General features: G+C 37.3%; 1 protein-coding gene across 3 annotated transcripts in view; it reads left to right on the top strand.

Moving 5' to 3' along the window:
* PDE4D (phosphodiesterase 4D) overlaps window positions 1-17,237 on the top strand; it is a 340,478-nt gene that overhangs the window by 137,221 nt on the left and 186,020 nt on the right. For all 3 annotated transcript variants that reach the window (XM_029942277.1, XM_029942278.1, XM_029942276.1), the window contains exons 3-4: window positions 8,862-8,898; window positions 16,652-16,725. In XM_029942277.1, the coding sequence (XP_029798137.1) occupies window positions 8,862-8,898; window positions 16,652-16,725 (111 nt within the window). The remainder of the gene's footprint in view (window positions 1-8,861; window positions 8,899-16,651; window positions 16,726-17,237) is intronic.

Raw genomic sequence — 17,237 nt, 5'->3', positions numbered from 1 at the left:
GAGACTACTAGGGAGACCGAGTCACGCCTGCAAAAGCAAAGGGCTTTATTACGGGCTTAAGCTCGGGCTCACAGACTCCATTGACCCGCTGGCCACATGGAGTGAGCCCCAACAAAGGCAGGGCAGGGCTTTTATAAATTTGGGAAGGGGAGTTACAGGAAATGACAACAGGAGTACAGTGATCCAATCCCTACCCCCCATCAATACTGGCAGTTGTGGGAGCCAATCACAACATCTGGAGTATTGACCAATCAGAGTGGGCCCAGGACCCCCATGTAGGGCGTGACTAGGCCCACCTCTAGAAAGGTCAAAGGTATCAGACAGCCTCTCCCTATTGGGCACCGCAGGAGCTGTCCCTCCTTAATGTGCGCCCAATCATCCGGAGAAGCTGGCGCCTTCCCCTTTAAGTACAGGGGAAGGCTGAATCGGACCTTTCCCATATATGTCTTGCCCAACCCCAGATTGCAGGCTCTGTGTGGACACATTATATGATGTTGTAACCATATGGAATGGAATATTCCATAAAATGTAAGGTTTGCAGAGCAGATGTTCTTTAAAGAATTTTTTTCTTTTGAGTTGTACAATACATTTCTGTGAAAGAAGAACCTGTTCCTAGAACACAGAGTGAGGGCACTTGTGAAAGCTTGCTGAGTCCTCAACCCTCCCCTTCACTCCTCACCCTGCACAGAAGTCCTACTGAAAGCTCTGATAGTAATTTGTGACATCAGCACTCTTGGAAGAAGCCCTCCATTGTAGTGGCTTTTATTAAACAAAATAACTGATAGGCTTAGTGACTATAGCTATACACCCTTTGCAACTTACTAAAATTGGAAAATGGTTTGATGTATAATTTTAAAAACATTGCCTTTTGTGCCATCGTATAATGAACAAATTTGAGGTGATTTACTGGGATTGTGTACCTTCTCTAATAATGCCTAAATTTTTGCTTTATGACAAATAAAGAAGAGATTACACTTCAAACTAGAGAAGATTTGCTTCTGTTGAATTAACCCCACTTCCACTTGTTTTATCATCAGTGTGCATGATAAGAGCACGCCTGGGTCAAAAACTGAGCAGTTTTGTTTTAAGAATTTGAGGAGTCAAATATCAGTCTTGATTGTAATTCTTAAAATGTGAATAAGAAGTGAACAAATGATCCAAATTTCAGAAGACTAAGTAACGTCTAAGGTCACATCCATTTCTAAAATTACATATTTTTGTGGGTTTGTTTTTAATTTTTAGAATTTATTTTTTAGAGCAGTTTTAATTTCACAGCACAATTAGGAGAAGGTACAGAAATTTCCCATATATGGCTTGCCCAACCCCAGATTGCAGGCTCTGTGTGGACACTTTATATGATGTTGTAACCATATGGAATGGAATATTCCATAAAATGTAAGGTTTGCAGAGCAGATGTTCTTTAAAGAATTTTTTTCTTTTGAGTTGTACAGGCAAAATAATAAATTGTCTTTATGCTAATGAGGCTGGTGGTGGGTTTTCTCTCCCACAGTAAATTTTTTCCCTGCCCTTTGAAATACAGAGGCAGAAGACCAACATACTTATGTCAAATGAAAGAGAGCCTATAAAATTTTCCTAAGGATCCCACACACACAAACACATACATACATTTATATATATTTACATATAAATGTTTATGCACATAAATGTCATCTTCAGACGACTCTGTTACATATAGCATGTTTACATTCCTGCTACAAACTAAGGGGCGCCTGGGTGGCTTAGTCAGTTAAGCATCCGGCTTGGACTCTGGTCATGATCTCACAGTTTGTGGGTTCAAGCCCTGCATTGGGCTCTGTGCTGACAAACTAGCTCAGAGCCTGGAGCCTGCTTCAGATTCTGTATCTCCCTCTCTCTGACCCTTCCCTGCTCGCGCTGTCTCTCTCTGTCTCTCTGTCTCTCAATAAATAAAAAACTTAAAAAAAATTGAATGTAGACATACAATATTCAACCCTCAGCCAGAACTATCACCTGGTTAGAAACCAAAAATTATTTTACTTCATTGTATTTATTATTTCATTTCAGGGTGGAAGGACATACAAATCAGTTAGGTGGGCAAAGCTTGTTCTGTAAGTCATTGAAACCAGTGATGGTTTCCATAAATGGAAAATGTACTAGAGGTTGGGCATTGTTTTGAATGTGCTTCGGGCATTGATAAATTTGTTACAGACACAGATGTGCAGTGTTTCCGCGCAGACCCACCAAAGTCATCCACCCGAATTTGAATCCTAGCCTCATCACTCCATAGGCATGCATTTTTTTCTCCTCCTTGAGCTTCTCCTTCCTCATCTACAAAAAGACTTTAATAAGTGAAACTCAGTGTAAAGTGCTTTACACAGTGCCTGGCACACAGTAGTCATTCAGTGAATGTTAGTGGTCATTACTGCTTTATAATAAGTATAAATCTTTGTGATTATTACCATTGTTATCTATAATTTTATATATTTGTACTCATTTTTTAATAATTATCCTGAGAGCTCCATTTCAAGGAAAAAAATAATAGTAACATATTATAAGGGCCACCAGTGCTAAAAATCAACAAGACATTGAGTTATTCTTTGGAGTGTCAATGTAAAAGACTTCAGAACAAGTTATTACTCAAGTATATTAGGAAATTACAATTCAAGGGCAAAGAAAGGGTTAAACTATATAAGATAGGCTGTTTCCCCAATAAACTTAAGAACATTAGTGATCTCCTTCACCTGTATTTATATTAGCTTATTTTTCTATTACAATTGAGGAAAGATCTGTAAGTTTGTTTCTCCTTTCTATGCTGGTATAGGACATAAATACACAGGTGCTCTTCAACTGGGGTAAACATTCCAACTTGATGACTGGTAACAATAGTTCACATTAGCAAAAAAACCCATCCAAGCTAGATATACAAACACCCACAAATGTGGCTTGGAGTTTGATAGTAAAAAAAGAAATTGGAACCTACTACCATATACAGTATTAAACAGCTTTAATTTTGTTCCTGTAGTAATTTACGTTATTTTGGATTTCCAGTAAAATGTTAGACATTCTTGCCAAAATGCAAGTTTTGGTAGTTGTGACTTTAGACCATAGGACCAAGCTTTTGTGGTGATGGATTATTTGAATTCTACATGGCAGTAGCTTCAAAGAAGAAAATCACATTCAGGTCTGCCAGAGATTGGCTTTGTTCTATAGGAACTTCATTCTCTGGGATTCATAAATGTCGGTACTACTTAATTTTTTTTTTTATTCAGAGCGGAGCCAGTTCTAAATTAAAAGGCCAAATAATACAGAGGAACAATATCAATCATATACAAATGAAGTACATTTTTTCATTTGTTGTTTGTTTGTTTTAGCAATGTAATGCCTACTAGGGGTTTATCAGAATCATAATACTTTCTTCATAAGCAATTTTGGAGGGTTCCTTATATTCTTAAATGTGACATTTATAGTTTCTCAAAGCCAACATTATTTTTTTTAAATAGATCACCTTTTAAAAATGATATCTATGGAAAAAACAGAATTTAGTTTCACAACTTGTACTTGGTAGCCAAGTTTTTCATCATAGCTTTATTCTCTGAAACCATAGTTTTATGATTTTAATGTAAAATGGTAGCAACCTAAAATATTCAATATCCCCATGAATTTTTTCTCAGTGACCCCAATTCTTCATGTATTATTTTAACATTTAGCTTTATCTTATGAGTGCTTTCTCAGAAATAAGCACATTATCTTTATGATTTTTTTTAATGTTTATTTACTTTTGAGAGAGGGAAAGAAAGACAGAGAGCAAGCACGTGGTCACGCATCAGCTGGTGAGGAACAGAGGGAGGAGGCAGGATCTGAAGCAGGCTCCGTGCTGATAGTAGAGAGACTAATGTGGGGTTCAAACCCACCTATGAGCTCTGAGATCGTGACCTGAGCTGAAGCCAGACACTTAACAGACCGAGCAACCCAGGCGCCCCTTTACTAAGTTGTTTTTAAAGAAATAAAAAACTAAATGAATGAATGAAACTAAAATTTGAGTATTCATACAATTATTTAAAATTGTTTTAATTTTAGAATAGAATTGCACTTACATTGTAATACATTTGGATTGATGTCTGCTTGAAAAATTTAAAGATTACTACAAATAGACAAGAATCATTAAAAATGTTTTAAAAGTAAAAAGGTATGTACTGTTTTTCATGACTCGATGTATTTAATGTTAAAAGCAATATGTAAATGAAATACCCAATATGACTCTAGTTGTGTAAGAAATACTGTGCTCCATAAAAATCATATATAATATACATGTGCTGACATACATCCAGAAGGAAAATATTATCGACAGCTATTGTTGAGTAGTTCTGCAGGTGTTTTTCTATATTTTTGAAGGTTTCTACAGTTTGTACATGATTTACATTCAAATTGTACTTATCAGTTTTTGGAAAGGTCAAGTAGATTGTGTTTCTTTTGTTTTTTAAGTTTTTATTTATTAATTTTGAGAGAGAAAGAGTGAGCAGGGGAGGGGCCGAGAGAGAGAGGGAGAGAGAACCCCAGGCAGGCTCTGCACTGTGAGCGCGGAGTCCTATGTGAGGCTCAAGTAGACTGTGTTTCTCTGTTTGTCTGTTGGTATTTTGTGCGTGTCTGTACTTGTGTGAACACGGAAGCAGCGTGGTGAGGAGGTGCTTTCCTCCTGTGTGTTGTCAGATAGCCGAGGGGCCCAGAAGCATTTTTTATGTTCATATTAGAAATGGGAACTTACTTGCTTCTCTCTAATTCCAAAAGAAGTGGATCAAGGGTGAATTGAAGAGAAGTGATAGTTTTGAGCCAAAGGGAAGAAAAACACCAGGATTTCAAAAGACCAGTTATCAGTAAGTTTGTCAATTCCCTAATCCTCCTGACATACCCCAGAGGAGAATTCCTTTCTAGTTTTATAGCAGGAAAGAGTGAAGCACAGAAAACAAAGAAGTTGGCCCCAGATTAGATTCAGAAAGTAAGCCTCAGCCCATGGCTTTGCTTCAGAATGCTAGTTCATATAACCACTTGTGCTAAAGTTTGCAACATATAACTTCAGATGCAGTGAGTACTTTGTGGCCACTAATGCTTTTGGTATCATAGGATTAGGGCTCTTTGCTTAATAAAGTAACACTTCTTCTCTAACTTCATCTGCCTTTCCTTCTGGTTTAGTAATAATAAAGCATGGAAAGGTTGCTGCCCTAATGTGCTTCAACATGATTTTGAGATGAGCTAGTTTACAAAATTATATTCTGAAGTGCTGCTTTGGGTTGAATTCATTTTGTTAGGTGACATCCCCCGCCCCCTCCCCCCCCAGTTAAGTACTGAAATAGTTTCCGGATCCCAGTAAAATCTTTGTGAAAGAGTTTGCTTTTGGGTTTCACTCCTTCAGCTTTTTTACTAATATTTGTGACTTCTTATTATGGAAAGAAAGAGGGTAGAAAATATAATAGGAAGAGATACAGAAGTAGGGAAAGGGTGCCTAAGACACAGGGAGTAGTTCTTAACTCTTATTGTCATTCCTCTAGAAAAATAGAAAATTCAACAGTGCACCTTGAGCCTTGCATTCCCCTGCCGGTGGGACTCACCAAGTTCTCTCTGGAAGAGGACACAGCCAGTCCTCCCTGCTTAGAATAAGTGACTCTGTTTCAGCCCATGGTAGCCCCGGCAGGGTACTGAGCACTTCCTTCCACATCATGAGACCAGAGGTACGTGGCACAGACTGCTGCGACTATTACCTAGGCGCAAACCCGACCACCCACATGCATAATACGTACTTACATATGAAGTCAAAAACGGAGCTGCTTTTTTTTCCCATTCCCTATCACTCTCTTCCAACCTGACCCTATAAATATACCAATCCCCTCAAAAAGCTATTTTTCTTCCCTTAAAACATTCCCATTCCTTTTTTACTAAAGTTTGTTGTTGTTATGTTTGATTTTATTTAAATGAGAGACACTGTTACATAATCTTCTTCAGAAGAATCATATGAGGAGGTACAATTTCAAATCTCCAGACACTGCTCATTGCAAATTTGAAGCAAGCTTCTCATCAAATAGGGGACCCTAATAGTCTCTTCCCATTTTAGGGAGTCCCATTGATCTTGTGTTGTATTATAGCTCCTTCTAGCTACACTTTAATTATCTAAGTTTCTTTGTTAAAAACTTCCTTTTTGGGAATGCTATTCAAATGCAGCATTTCAGAATCATTTTCTGTCATAGGCTTTTATGCGTGTGTACAATCATACGTGATTAAAATTTATGCATACTTTAATCCAAATTATTGGTAATAACAAAATGAATCTTCTTTGGATCATACTTACCAGATCTTATTTTTTATTATAATAAGTATATTGTATGATACAACTAAAATATATGTTCACATAATATTTATTTTCCTACATTCACAAAATAACATACATTTTACTTGCATCATTGTACTTGTGACAGTAGGTCCAATGAAACATTTTAATATTGTGGTGAGGGCTTAGATGAAGATTTAAACATTATATATGTGTTATTTACTCAAAAATGATTGAAGCATTACATCATCTTGAAAAGAAAAAGAGAGGACAGAGCCTGCCCTTGATTGAGAACATTTGCCCATTAAAATAAGAGAGGGGCACGTGGATGGCTCAGTCAGTTAAGCGTCTGACTCTAGATTTCAACTCAGGTCATGATCTCGCATTTTTTTTTAATTGTGTGGTTTTTTTTCTTTAGTGTTTATTTAGTTTTGAGATAGAGATAGACAGAACATGAGCAGGGAGAGGCAAAGAGAGAGGAAGACACAGAATCCGAAACAGGCTGCAGGCTCTAAGCTGTCAGCATAGAGCCTGATGCGGGGTTCAAACTCAGGAACTATGAGATCATGACCTGAGCTGAAGTCGACGCTTAGCCGACTGAGCCACCCAGGTGCCCGCATGATCTCTCATTTCATGAGTTCAAGCTTCGCGGGGTGCCTGGGTGGCTCAGTCGGATAAGCCTGGAGCCTGCTTCAGATTCTGTATCTCCCTCTCTCTCTGACCCTTCCCTGCTCGTGCTGTCTCTCTCTGTCTCTCAAAAATAAATAAAAAACATTTTTTAAAAATTTTTTTAAATTAAAAAAAAGCCTCACATTGGGCTCCATGCTACCAGTGCAGAGCCTAGTTGGGATTCTTTTTCTTTGTGCCTCTCCTGCTCTTTTTTTCTCTCTCCCAAACTAAATAAACTTAAAAAAAAAAAAAAGAAATGGCAGACATAATTTGACTATTACTGAACTGAGACAATCTTGAGATATTTGGCAAAAACTGTTTCTGAGCAATTTAAAAGAATGAAATTTCTCCATCAGTAAAATTATAACTTTATTTCTGCTTTGACAGAGAAGGGAAGAAAGACTGATAAATCATCCTAAATATTCTATATTCTAAATATATTTTTACATAGCTTGGGAATAAAATACAACCAAAGAAAGAATTCATGTTTTAAGAAACATTCACACCCTTTTTAGTTTAGAGGCATCCAATAAACTCATGTAAAAAAATAGATGATTTATTTCCAGGGATCAATTTCAGATGGTTGTGCCTTGGTCAGGATAACTTTCCTCTTAGAAAATAAAATTTGTAGTCAGGCAATTATAAAAATAAGATAGAAGACTGTCCCTTGGGAAAATATCTAGATTTCACATTAGTTTAATTTTGGCCATCTGAATAATCTCTACAAAAACCAGGTCCTCTCCCCCAGCCCAAATGTAATCTTGGAGCGAAGGGTTGCCACAAAGCATGTTTCCTTGAAAGTGTGTTCCAACCTTTCCCTGCTTTTTATTTTCCCACACTTTGAATTTCGAGATCTCTATAATTTGATGATGACTGTAACAACTGGTCTAATCATTGGTAATGATCCGTGTACTGACGTCATCCATGGGCTGCTTGTGCTGAAGCATATTTCATGGGTGTTGTTTTAGGTCATTCCGTTTGTTTCAGAATTGTTCATGACTGAGTGAATAGTTCAGTTGCAGTGTTCTCCGTCAAAGTCATGTCCAGGAAGCTTTCTATGTCAAGTAATTACATTCACCTTTGATGAAAGAGCTTCAGCTAGCCAGATCAAGAAATACCCCATGGAGATTTTGGAAATGCTTGTCACGAGTTACTCAGGCTAAGAAGCACCACGAAAGAACTCTAGGCCCTGGTCCCTCACTTTCCCTCTAAGGAGAATGTTGCACAACTTCCCTCGCCTTTCCCGGTTTCTCCAAGACACGTCATGCTGACACCTTGCTCCTGCATCCCAGGCTCCGTGTAGCCGCGGTTGCTGCAGCAACAGCACACACGGGCTAACATTCCCTCGTAGCTACAGCAGCGGGACGTGAGCCAGTTGAAAAGGTTCGCTGGGTTTTTATTAGTGTATGATGCAGTCCATGTCATCTACAGTTGCCAGCCTTTCCAAAACTCACACACCATGATGCGGAAGACTCGATGCTCATCACCTTCAAATGGTAGCTGGTCCAGGAGCCTCTCACTGAAGCCACTGTGGTTGCTAGCCCCTTCCATAGCACCCTTACTAATTCCTCCTGTTAAGAAGACACGCGTAAACCTCTGGCCCTACTGCCGAAACTCAGTTTCTACTGTTACATGTCCTGTGTACTTAATGAGCAGCAGTGACCTTGCTTGATGATCAAGAAGCCCCTTTTAACCAAGGCAACTGGACAATGTTTAACATCCAAGAAGACATTTTTTTCACCCTGCTGGCTGGGAAGAACATGTGCTGAAGAATAAGGATGGAATTACTGTAATTCTCGATGGGAACTTATGAATGTGGAACTTACCATTTAATATCCATTAAAAGTGGTCATAGAATTATCATAATTGCTAACCCAAGATTTGGTTTGTTTTTCAGACATGGAGATGACTTGATTGTGACTCCATTTGCTCAGGTAAGCACTGCTGGGTGAATGGGCAGGTTTGTCGCAGATTTGAAAATTTAATTTGGGGGATTGGTTCTGCTTATTAATTTCATTGTAAATCACATGCAAGTACAAATAAAAATTGTGTGGTTCCTTTAAGTAATTTAAAGGCAAGGTTAGAGGATGTGACCTTAACCATATTGGACTCTTTCCTATAAACCCATAGACCCAAAGAATGTCTTTGCTTCAGATTACAAATTACCTAAGTGACATACTTAAATGGTACCATATTTCTTGAACTGATATAAACACTAGAAGCAGAAGTTTATACCATGGATTAAATTACATTTAGTATAATTAGGTACTAGATCAGCGCTTGAAATTTAATGTTTCAGTTCAACCTAATGCTTTATTTACTCCCTTTTTTATGTGTCCTTTTAAAAGATTTAAATTTATCTTTATTTGTTCCCTTTAGGTATACAAATCATGAAAATACCTTAACCATATGACATAAATACTAGAAGATGATAAAATGATCTAAAGCATTTGGAATATATATTATATGGTTGAAAAGCAAATATTCTTTGTATAGGTCAGGGCTTTGCTACCCTAGCTGTACATTTAGAATCACCTACATAAACCCATAATCCCAGGTCCCAGGCCATATCCCTGATCAACTGAATCCAAAAATCCAGCTATTGGATTGTATTTTTTAAAGGCCCAGTATTTTTCTAAGAAAAGTTGAAAGCCACTGACATAGGTAGACTGGGGACAGAATGGGATATTATTGATGTAACCAGGGCATGAAACAGGCTTAAAACCAACACTGACTGCTAAAAAGAAATGTTGAGTATGAGAATACAAGTGATCCAGACAGATTACAAAAATCATAATAAGAACTAATCATAATTCTAACTAAAACCAGTTCTAGTGCCTTGGGCAACTCATTTAACTTCTTGAAGGCTTCTTTTTTCAATGGCAAATGTGGAGGACTTGTGTGATAAAGATGGACCCCAGTTCAAACCCCATCTCTTCCTCTTGCTCGGTGAACAGCCTTGCGGAAATCACGGAACTTCCCCCCCGCCTGATTTACTCCTCTGCTAAGTGACAATTCCAATAGAACCTACTTCGATAGGTTTTTAACATATTAAAATAAGCTTGTAAAATGCTCAGAATGATTCCTAGAAAACAAAATAAATTTTAAGTGTTATTATTACTAAGAGCTCTTTCATCTCTAAAATGTTATAATAGTTTTAAAAAAACTGTAATGGCAGTGTTTAGATAATAGGATTATGTATAATTCTTACACTTTTTCAAAGTTCCTGAAATTTTATAATAGCTATCATTTAGACTAAAAATTTAGTGAATCCATAAATAACATACTGTATACTAGTGATTTTTTTCATTACTGCCAGCAATTAAAAGTAGAATATGATGACCATATCTTTTAGAAGATTAAAGTCTTGTTTGCTTGAGGTTTTTTCAGAGATCATAAATTCTTTCTAGTACCTATATTTCTGTGTTCAAAAAGCATTTACACTCTTCATTGTTTTAATTATGTTTTGTGATAGCAAGATCATATAAATTCAGGGATTTTTAACTCATTAATATTGAGTATACATAATTTTATTTCAATGAATGAGAGTTGGGTGAACAATTAAAATCAGGTAAAATAACATAAGTAACCATTACCAAACATAGAAACAATCATTCCAACTACAGTTTATTCAGGTAATTAATTATTCTGACTAAAGTCTCTAGATACTGTTGTAAGAAAAATATATCTAAATATTTAGTTAAAAAATGAGAAAAAATTTTGTATTATGACACTTCAATAGTATTTATTAAATAATAATAAATACTCTTATTAAAAATTTATTTTCCCCAATAAATAGATTAATAAATTTGATTTGGTCCTTACTATAAATGTTCTTAAATTCCTAGGAAATCTATATAATTAGACATATTATATAGTAGTCATATAATCTACCACAAAACTAACAGAATTTTAGTACACTGAAAATCTGTAGATATAAAAAATCATTTAGTTTCTGTTAGTAAACTGTTTAAATAAATATATATACTTAATCCTTTTGAAATTAGGACTTTGAGTATAAACCAACTCTGCATAATATGTAAGCATATCTGATGCTTAAAAATAATCCAGAATGTATTTAGAAGAGTTTACTTATGATTAGCTTAATGATGGAAGGTGGCATTGGCCCAGAGGCTGCAGACTTTTTTTTTTAAGCGCTTCATATTTTTCACAAATGGCCTTTTACTCGAGTACATGATCTGGAATGCTACACTAGAATTTAGAAAAGAGAGATTAAAAAAAAAACCTGTTAACTCTTGAACAGTTTCACCACTGATGGGGCATCTTTGGGAAAGCAGGTAAGAAAGCCTAGGTAGAAATAGTTTGTTTGTGACCTTTTCTTCAACCCTATTGGACACCTCCTAGTATATTTTATTGACCTAAACAATAATACCTTAAAATTTTAGGACAAGATATCATATTCACCATTGAATGCTAAATATTATAGATAATGCTTAAAATAAAAGATGTTTAGTCAGTTGAAGTGACGTCAACATTATTTAGCTTATATATCATCGTTGTTTTTGCAAATGGACAGGAGACTTGATTTTAGACAAGACAGTGTTCAAACAGACCAAGAATTATCCCCTTCCTCCAGTATGCTCTGGAATTTAGAATTTCACACTAAATTATCCTGGCTAAAAAGACATTCTCCTTTTAAAATAGTATTTTTTTCAGAAAATTTTTAAAAAGAAATATAAACAAAAGGAAAAAATGAAAATTCCCCATAATTCCAAACTCCCAAATAACTAGTATTGACATTTTACTTTATATCTCCCTAAATTTATTTTTCTGAGTGTATTTTCCTTTATGTAATCCTTAATAACTGGCCTCACACTATCTAAAGAGGTCAAAGGTCTCCAAAACCCGCCTCATCTGTCTCTACTTGAGAATGCATTGCTTTATGTCCTAGTGACTCTCCAAAACATGAAAGGACCCCTCCCTCCCCATTTTTTTTCCTCCAGTCATGGTTTCCTGTGAAGCTAAGAGAACAAAATCTTGTTATAAGAGAATTTAGAAAGACATCCAATTTGATGGACAGTGCTGAAACCTAACCCATCCTGCATAGATGTAATCTTCAGAAGAGGTCCTACACTAATGCCTCAGACTGTGTTCCCAGGTCCACAACACTGTCTGGATAAGAAATGCTTGCTGGTGTTTAACCTAAACTCTTTGCCACCTCCAATTTCTTATATTTCCCCTATTTTGGTCCTCAAAAAAGTGACACCCTTATAGATGTGACCTATTTCCATTTCGAAAAATTCTCCTATGTTTTTTTGATATCTTTTGGTGTGGGGATTTCCTTAAGCACAGAGGCTGGGTGTTGAAAGGAATCCCAATGCCACGCCACATCATGCCTCTCTACAACAAGCCTTTTCTGTCTCCAAGTATAGTAACAGTTTGGCCAGAGTTCTTTTCCTGGACCAAGGAATACCAATGAGACAGAACACTGATGAAATTTAGGAAACTGATTCTTCGGCAGCTGCCTCTGGCCACACCTGTCCAGATATGTGATATGACTACCTTGCAAACCTGTAAGCCAACTAGATTTCTCATCTTGAAGTAGAAAATATTAAGAGAAGTGGAATATTTGACTAAGGAAAAGCCGGAAAATGCCCAAGTATTATCTGGGATCCCTGGAGAAACCCCCATGTTATTCAGACTAAGAAGATATACAGGGTAGGAACAGAGCAGTCATTTTTTACCTTCCTCTAAGCAAAATATAGCACCTAGGACAATTTTGTAAAAAAGGCACTAATTATTAACACTACAGGACATCACTCCTCCATTGGTGTGTCACGCTGCCAGTGTATCATATGTTTAATGCCCCCAAGGATCCCTGCCCCCTTCCACCCAGCTGCAGCTGCCTCTCGGCTCATCTCAGTCCCCAGCTTGATGAGTCCACCAGGCGCCCCCTACAGGCTTGTAGAAGAAGCTAGTCCTCACATTTCAGTTGTCTTTGCTAGTTCTTCCTTGATCTTTTATTAAAAGAAATTACAGCCAGCATCTTCCAGGAATCAAAATATATTTTAGATTTAATTATATTAAACCATCAATATCCAACTTCTGTTGACCTACAAAAAGAGCAACTTCATAACTTGGAAAGAAGTTTTTTTTTTTTATAAAAAAGTACCTTTCTATCTTATAAATAATTATACTTTGACTCCAGGGGAGTTTGTTGTTGTTGTTGTTGTTGTTTTTGCTTTTGTTTTTGTTTTTGGTTTTTTCTGGAAGTAAAACCAAGAAAAGGACTTCTTTCTTGCTCTCCCTTTCTCTAAGGCCATTGGCAATTCTTGGTCTGTACTTTAGCACCATCTGTTGGTATAAAGTGTATTTGGAATGAAAAATAATCCTCAAAATTCTTTGTTACTTTCTAAGCAGGGGTTTCTAAGGAGAATGTTGTTGCCACATCTTTTTTGCCTCTCTCTTTGAGGGAACCTCCTCCTTAAATGTTTTCAAGAAATCATCATGACAAGAATATCCATTTCTTTAAAGCTATTATGTTCCACTTGCTTAACTTTTTAATAAAGCCCACATTTTCCTGCTATTTTCAGTGAATCTTTTTGGTTAATAAATGTTTAAAAGTATTTAAGAAAATCTGAGTTTCATGTGTGTAAATAACATTTAGTCCCTTTCCTGGGCCAATACATGGTGCAGCCCTGCAAAAGTTTTCCATAGCACTCTCACGATTTCTTTCCTAAAGTCTGTATATGTCTCATCATTGCAAATGTAGTTTTGACCTTGGCTGATTACACTGTTGCTTGGAGGGGCAGAGGAGAAAGAAATGGCCTTCATTTTCTAACCATTGAGCTGTGTAAGGAGAAACCCTCGAGGTCGTTTTCGGTTAGCACGCCGCAAGGAGTGGAGAAAGTATAGGAGCTTGAACGCTCTGACTACAGTTCTCCAAAGGTTGAATTCAAGGGGAGTGAGAGCTACCCTAAAGCAAAAGCAAAGAACAACTGAATCCTCACTCAGGGGCTTGAATGAAACTGTTTCCAGTTCCCTGGCAGAGCCTAGAGTACCAGATACTTCACTCTGTGGTCTGCAAGACAAGTGAGTGCATCAAACACTAACTCCATGCACTCACGATGTAGGCACCTGGGATGGATCAGCAAAATCCAGGACCACGCCCCCCCATAGCTTATGTCTGGAACTTTTATTTACTCTTCTATCAGTATCCTACGTGTGCCATTGTGCAGGAGATAATTAATCCTTAATAGAAACTTTATAAAGTGTTATTTGTCCTGTCACAAAACTAATGATGTAGTCACAAAACTAATGATGTAACACCAGCACACATAAGGCAGGATGTGCTAACAAAATTATTTACTGCAGCAGTGTTTGTAAAAGCAAACTTGAGCGGACAACCTACCAGTCAATACGGAGAAGGCCCGGCAGCATACCTGGATGAGGGGCTGGCAAGGAAATTTCTTTTTTCTCTTTTTATTTTGAAATATTTCACACATATATCTAGTGATTATCTAAAATATCAAGAACACTAAAATCATCAGCTAAAGTAATAGAACAGTACCAATATATTTAATACCCCTGAGCATATGCCCCCAATTTCACCTACCTGCCTCTTCTCACAAATAACAATAATTTTGGTTCTCATATTTATTAAGGGGGAAGATACATTCTGTCCTTTTGTTCTGTTTAAACTCTGTCCCCTGTGAAGATATAAATCATGCACAAAAAGGCATTAACTTTAATTTAATAACAAACAGAATTATCTGATTTAATACCTTTACTATAACAGAGTCAAACACCTTTTCACAGAAAAACAATTATAGTCTGGCTTTCATGGACTAATGTTTCCTTTCAAATGAGCAGCAATATTACCTGTTTACCTGCAGCACTATTTCTGTTTACCCAGGTGTCAAACTGAGTGCACTTACTATGATTTGTTAGATGAAGCTCTCAGAATTCTGAGGTTAAAATTTGGTCTAGAAAAGAGTATTTAAGGAGTGCAGTTAATCTCATTAAAATGTTTTAGTAGTGTATTTGATATTCACTTCTTAAAGCCTAAATTAGGCCTGCATGATTTAATGACAGTGGATCATTTATCAGATTTATTTCTGTTTCTGCATCATTCAAGATTTCATGCCTAATGAAAGACGGCATGCTCTGATGTCAGCACTTGGCTATTTGAATACTCCGTCATAGACAGCGTGACCTTTCAGTGCTGGGAGTTGTTTATATGTGATAATGAGCCACGTTTTTCCAGTGACCAAGTTAATCACGGTTGGCACCTCAGCAAGCACCGTTAACCCCTTCAGGGGATAATGCTGTAGTCACTGTCCCTGGGTATAAACAGCACCCCAGTGACTTACAAGAATCAATGCCAGTTTCAGAAATGTCTGAGACATTTTTGTCTTAGAAACACATTTAGACTGGCTTTAGTCTAAGTCAGAGCTAGATGAAAACATTTTGGAAATAGCTCTGGAACACTTGGAGCAATTACAAACTTGTGTTCCCCACCCCCTTTGTTACCAATGACAGGCATTAAGTAAACTCCCATGTACCTGCCAGATCATTAAACAAATGGAATGTTGCCTCGTGGGCTAATATTCATTGAGTGCTTTATGTTTGCCAGGCACTGTCCTTGGCACCTAACCTGTCATTTCATACCATCTTCACAGCGGTCCTCAAAGACAGCGATCACTATCCTGAGTTACAGAAAAGGAAACTGAGGTAGACAGAGATTATGTAACTTGTCTAAATTCACACCCTGAAAACGTACCAGAGCCAGGCAGTCTGGGTTGTTAGGTAACAACTAACAGGACAGCTGGAAACTTGTTTTAGGTAAACTTAACATTCTGGTTGTCACCCACATGACTATAATATCACCTGATACAGGCTCACTGTGGGGTACACTCGCCCGTTTTAGTGCAAACTAAAATTTGTAAGTTTTCTCTCCTAATCTTACTTCTGGTTCTTCTGTCCCCTTCTAGTTGCACTAGAATTAGAATAAGAAGGATCTTCAGAGGTAGGTGGGACATCCTGGTCCTGCCTTGTGTGTGTGGGTGTGTTGTGTCTGTGTGTTCATTTCTTCAACAAAATTCTTTAGTGCCTTCTATGGGCCCAGGGGCAATCCCATTTTATGTGAAAATGCATCCCTATGAATCTTAAAATTAATTATTCAGATAACCTTAACAAAGAAAATAATTTCTCTTTGCTAGGTAGCCACGTGGCAAAGGTGAAAAAAATGATTTTAAAATCCACCTAGATTTCTCACTTTAAAGTCTGACATTCTTAGTGAATTGTTTAAAGAGAATTTGGGTATATTTAAAATTTTACCCCTAAAGTGAGAGTTTATTATCATTTTGTATTACACTATTTCAAATTTTTGTAATACATAACAATGCTGTATGTATGTTGCCCAGGGTGTTGTTTTGGTGGCTGAGGAGCCCAGGAATGCTGTGGCAGCTGCTGCTAGGTGACTGTAGTCATAGATAATGGGGAGAACTGCCTGGAAAATCTTTGCAGTCTGACCGCTCCACATTTCAAATATATACATGTAAACTTCTCTCAGGGCTAAAAGATTGTTCAGTGAAATGTGAAAGTAGGCTGCAAGCAGGATCAGGTTTTCACTTAACAAACTACTTTTTACAACACCAGATCATTTTAAACTGCACTGAAGATGGCTCCGTTCCAAGGAGCTTACAGGGTCCCTTTTTGTTGTAGGTCTTGGCCAGCCTGCGAACTGTACGAAGCAACTTTGCTGCGTTAACTAATTTGCAAGATCGAGCACCTAGCAAGTAAGTTACCCTTTCCCCACCCCTTCGTGCTAAATTCTAGACGGTGTTCTCTGGGTCTGAGTGAACTCAAGGCAATATATTAGATTTCTCTCAGTCGTTGCCATGCTGTCTAACCGTCCACACTAAGTCATGAGTCCTAAGATGTCCTGTTAATTTTCCATAAATACTTCACAGTGATGGTTCTAACACCAGAAATAAAGCAGTATGAGAAATAAATATGGTGCCTGAACCTGTCAGAAATCACCCGGCATAATCAGTCCTCTGCCCAGTTATTCACCCTCAGAGTAACTCTGTCGTTTTGGCTTACCTCATAAACTAACCATGGACAGATAATCTCATCAAGCCTTGAAGCCAATCCAAAGTCATCCTCTTAATTCTAAGACAACAATTAACTTGGAGAAGCGTCATATCATATCAAAGATCTTTGATTCTCCTGCTATTACTGAATATCACATCAGGAGCCTCATGGAGTAATTAATAAAATTGTGATTTTTTTGGTGGGCGATAACAGA

The sequence above is a fragment of the Suricata suricatta genome, chromosome 6, assembly GCF_006229205.1.
Source record: "Suricata suricatta isolate VVHF042 chromosome 6, meerkat_22Aug2017_6uvM2_HiC, whole genome shotgun sequence".
In the NCBI taxonomy this organism is placed as follows: domain Eukaryota; kingdom Metazoa; phylum Chordata; class Mammalia; order Carnivora; family Herpestidae; genus Suricata; species Suricata suricatta.
This window is presented reverse-complemented; position numbering and strand designations above follow the sequence as displayed.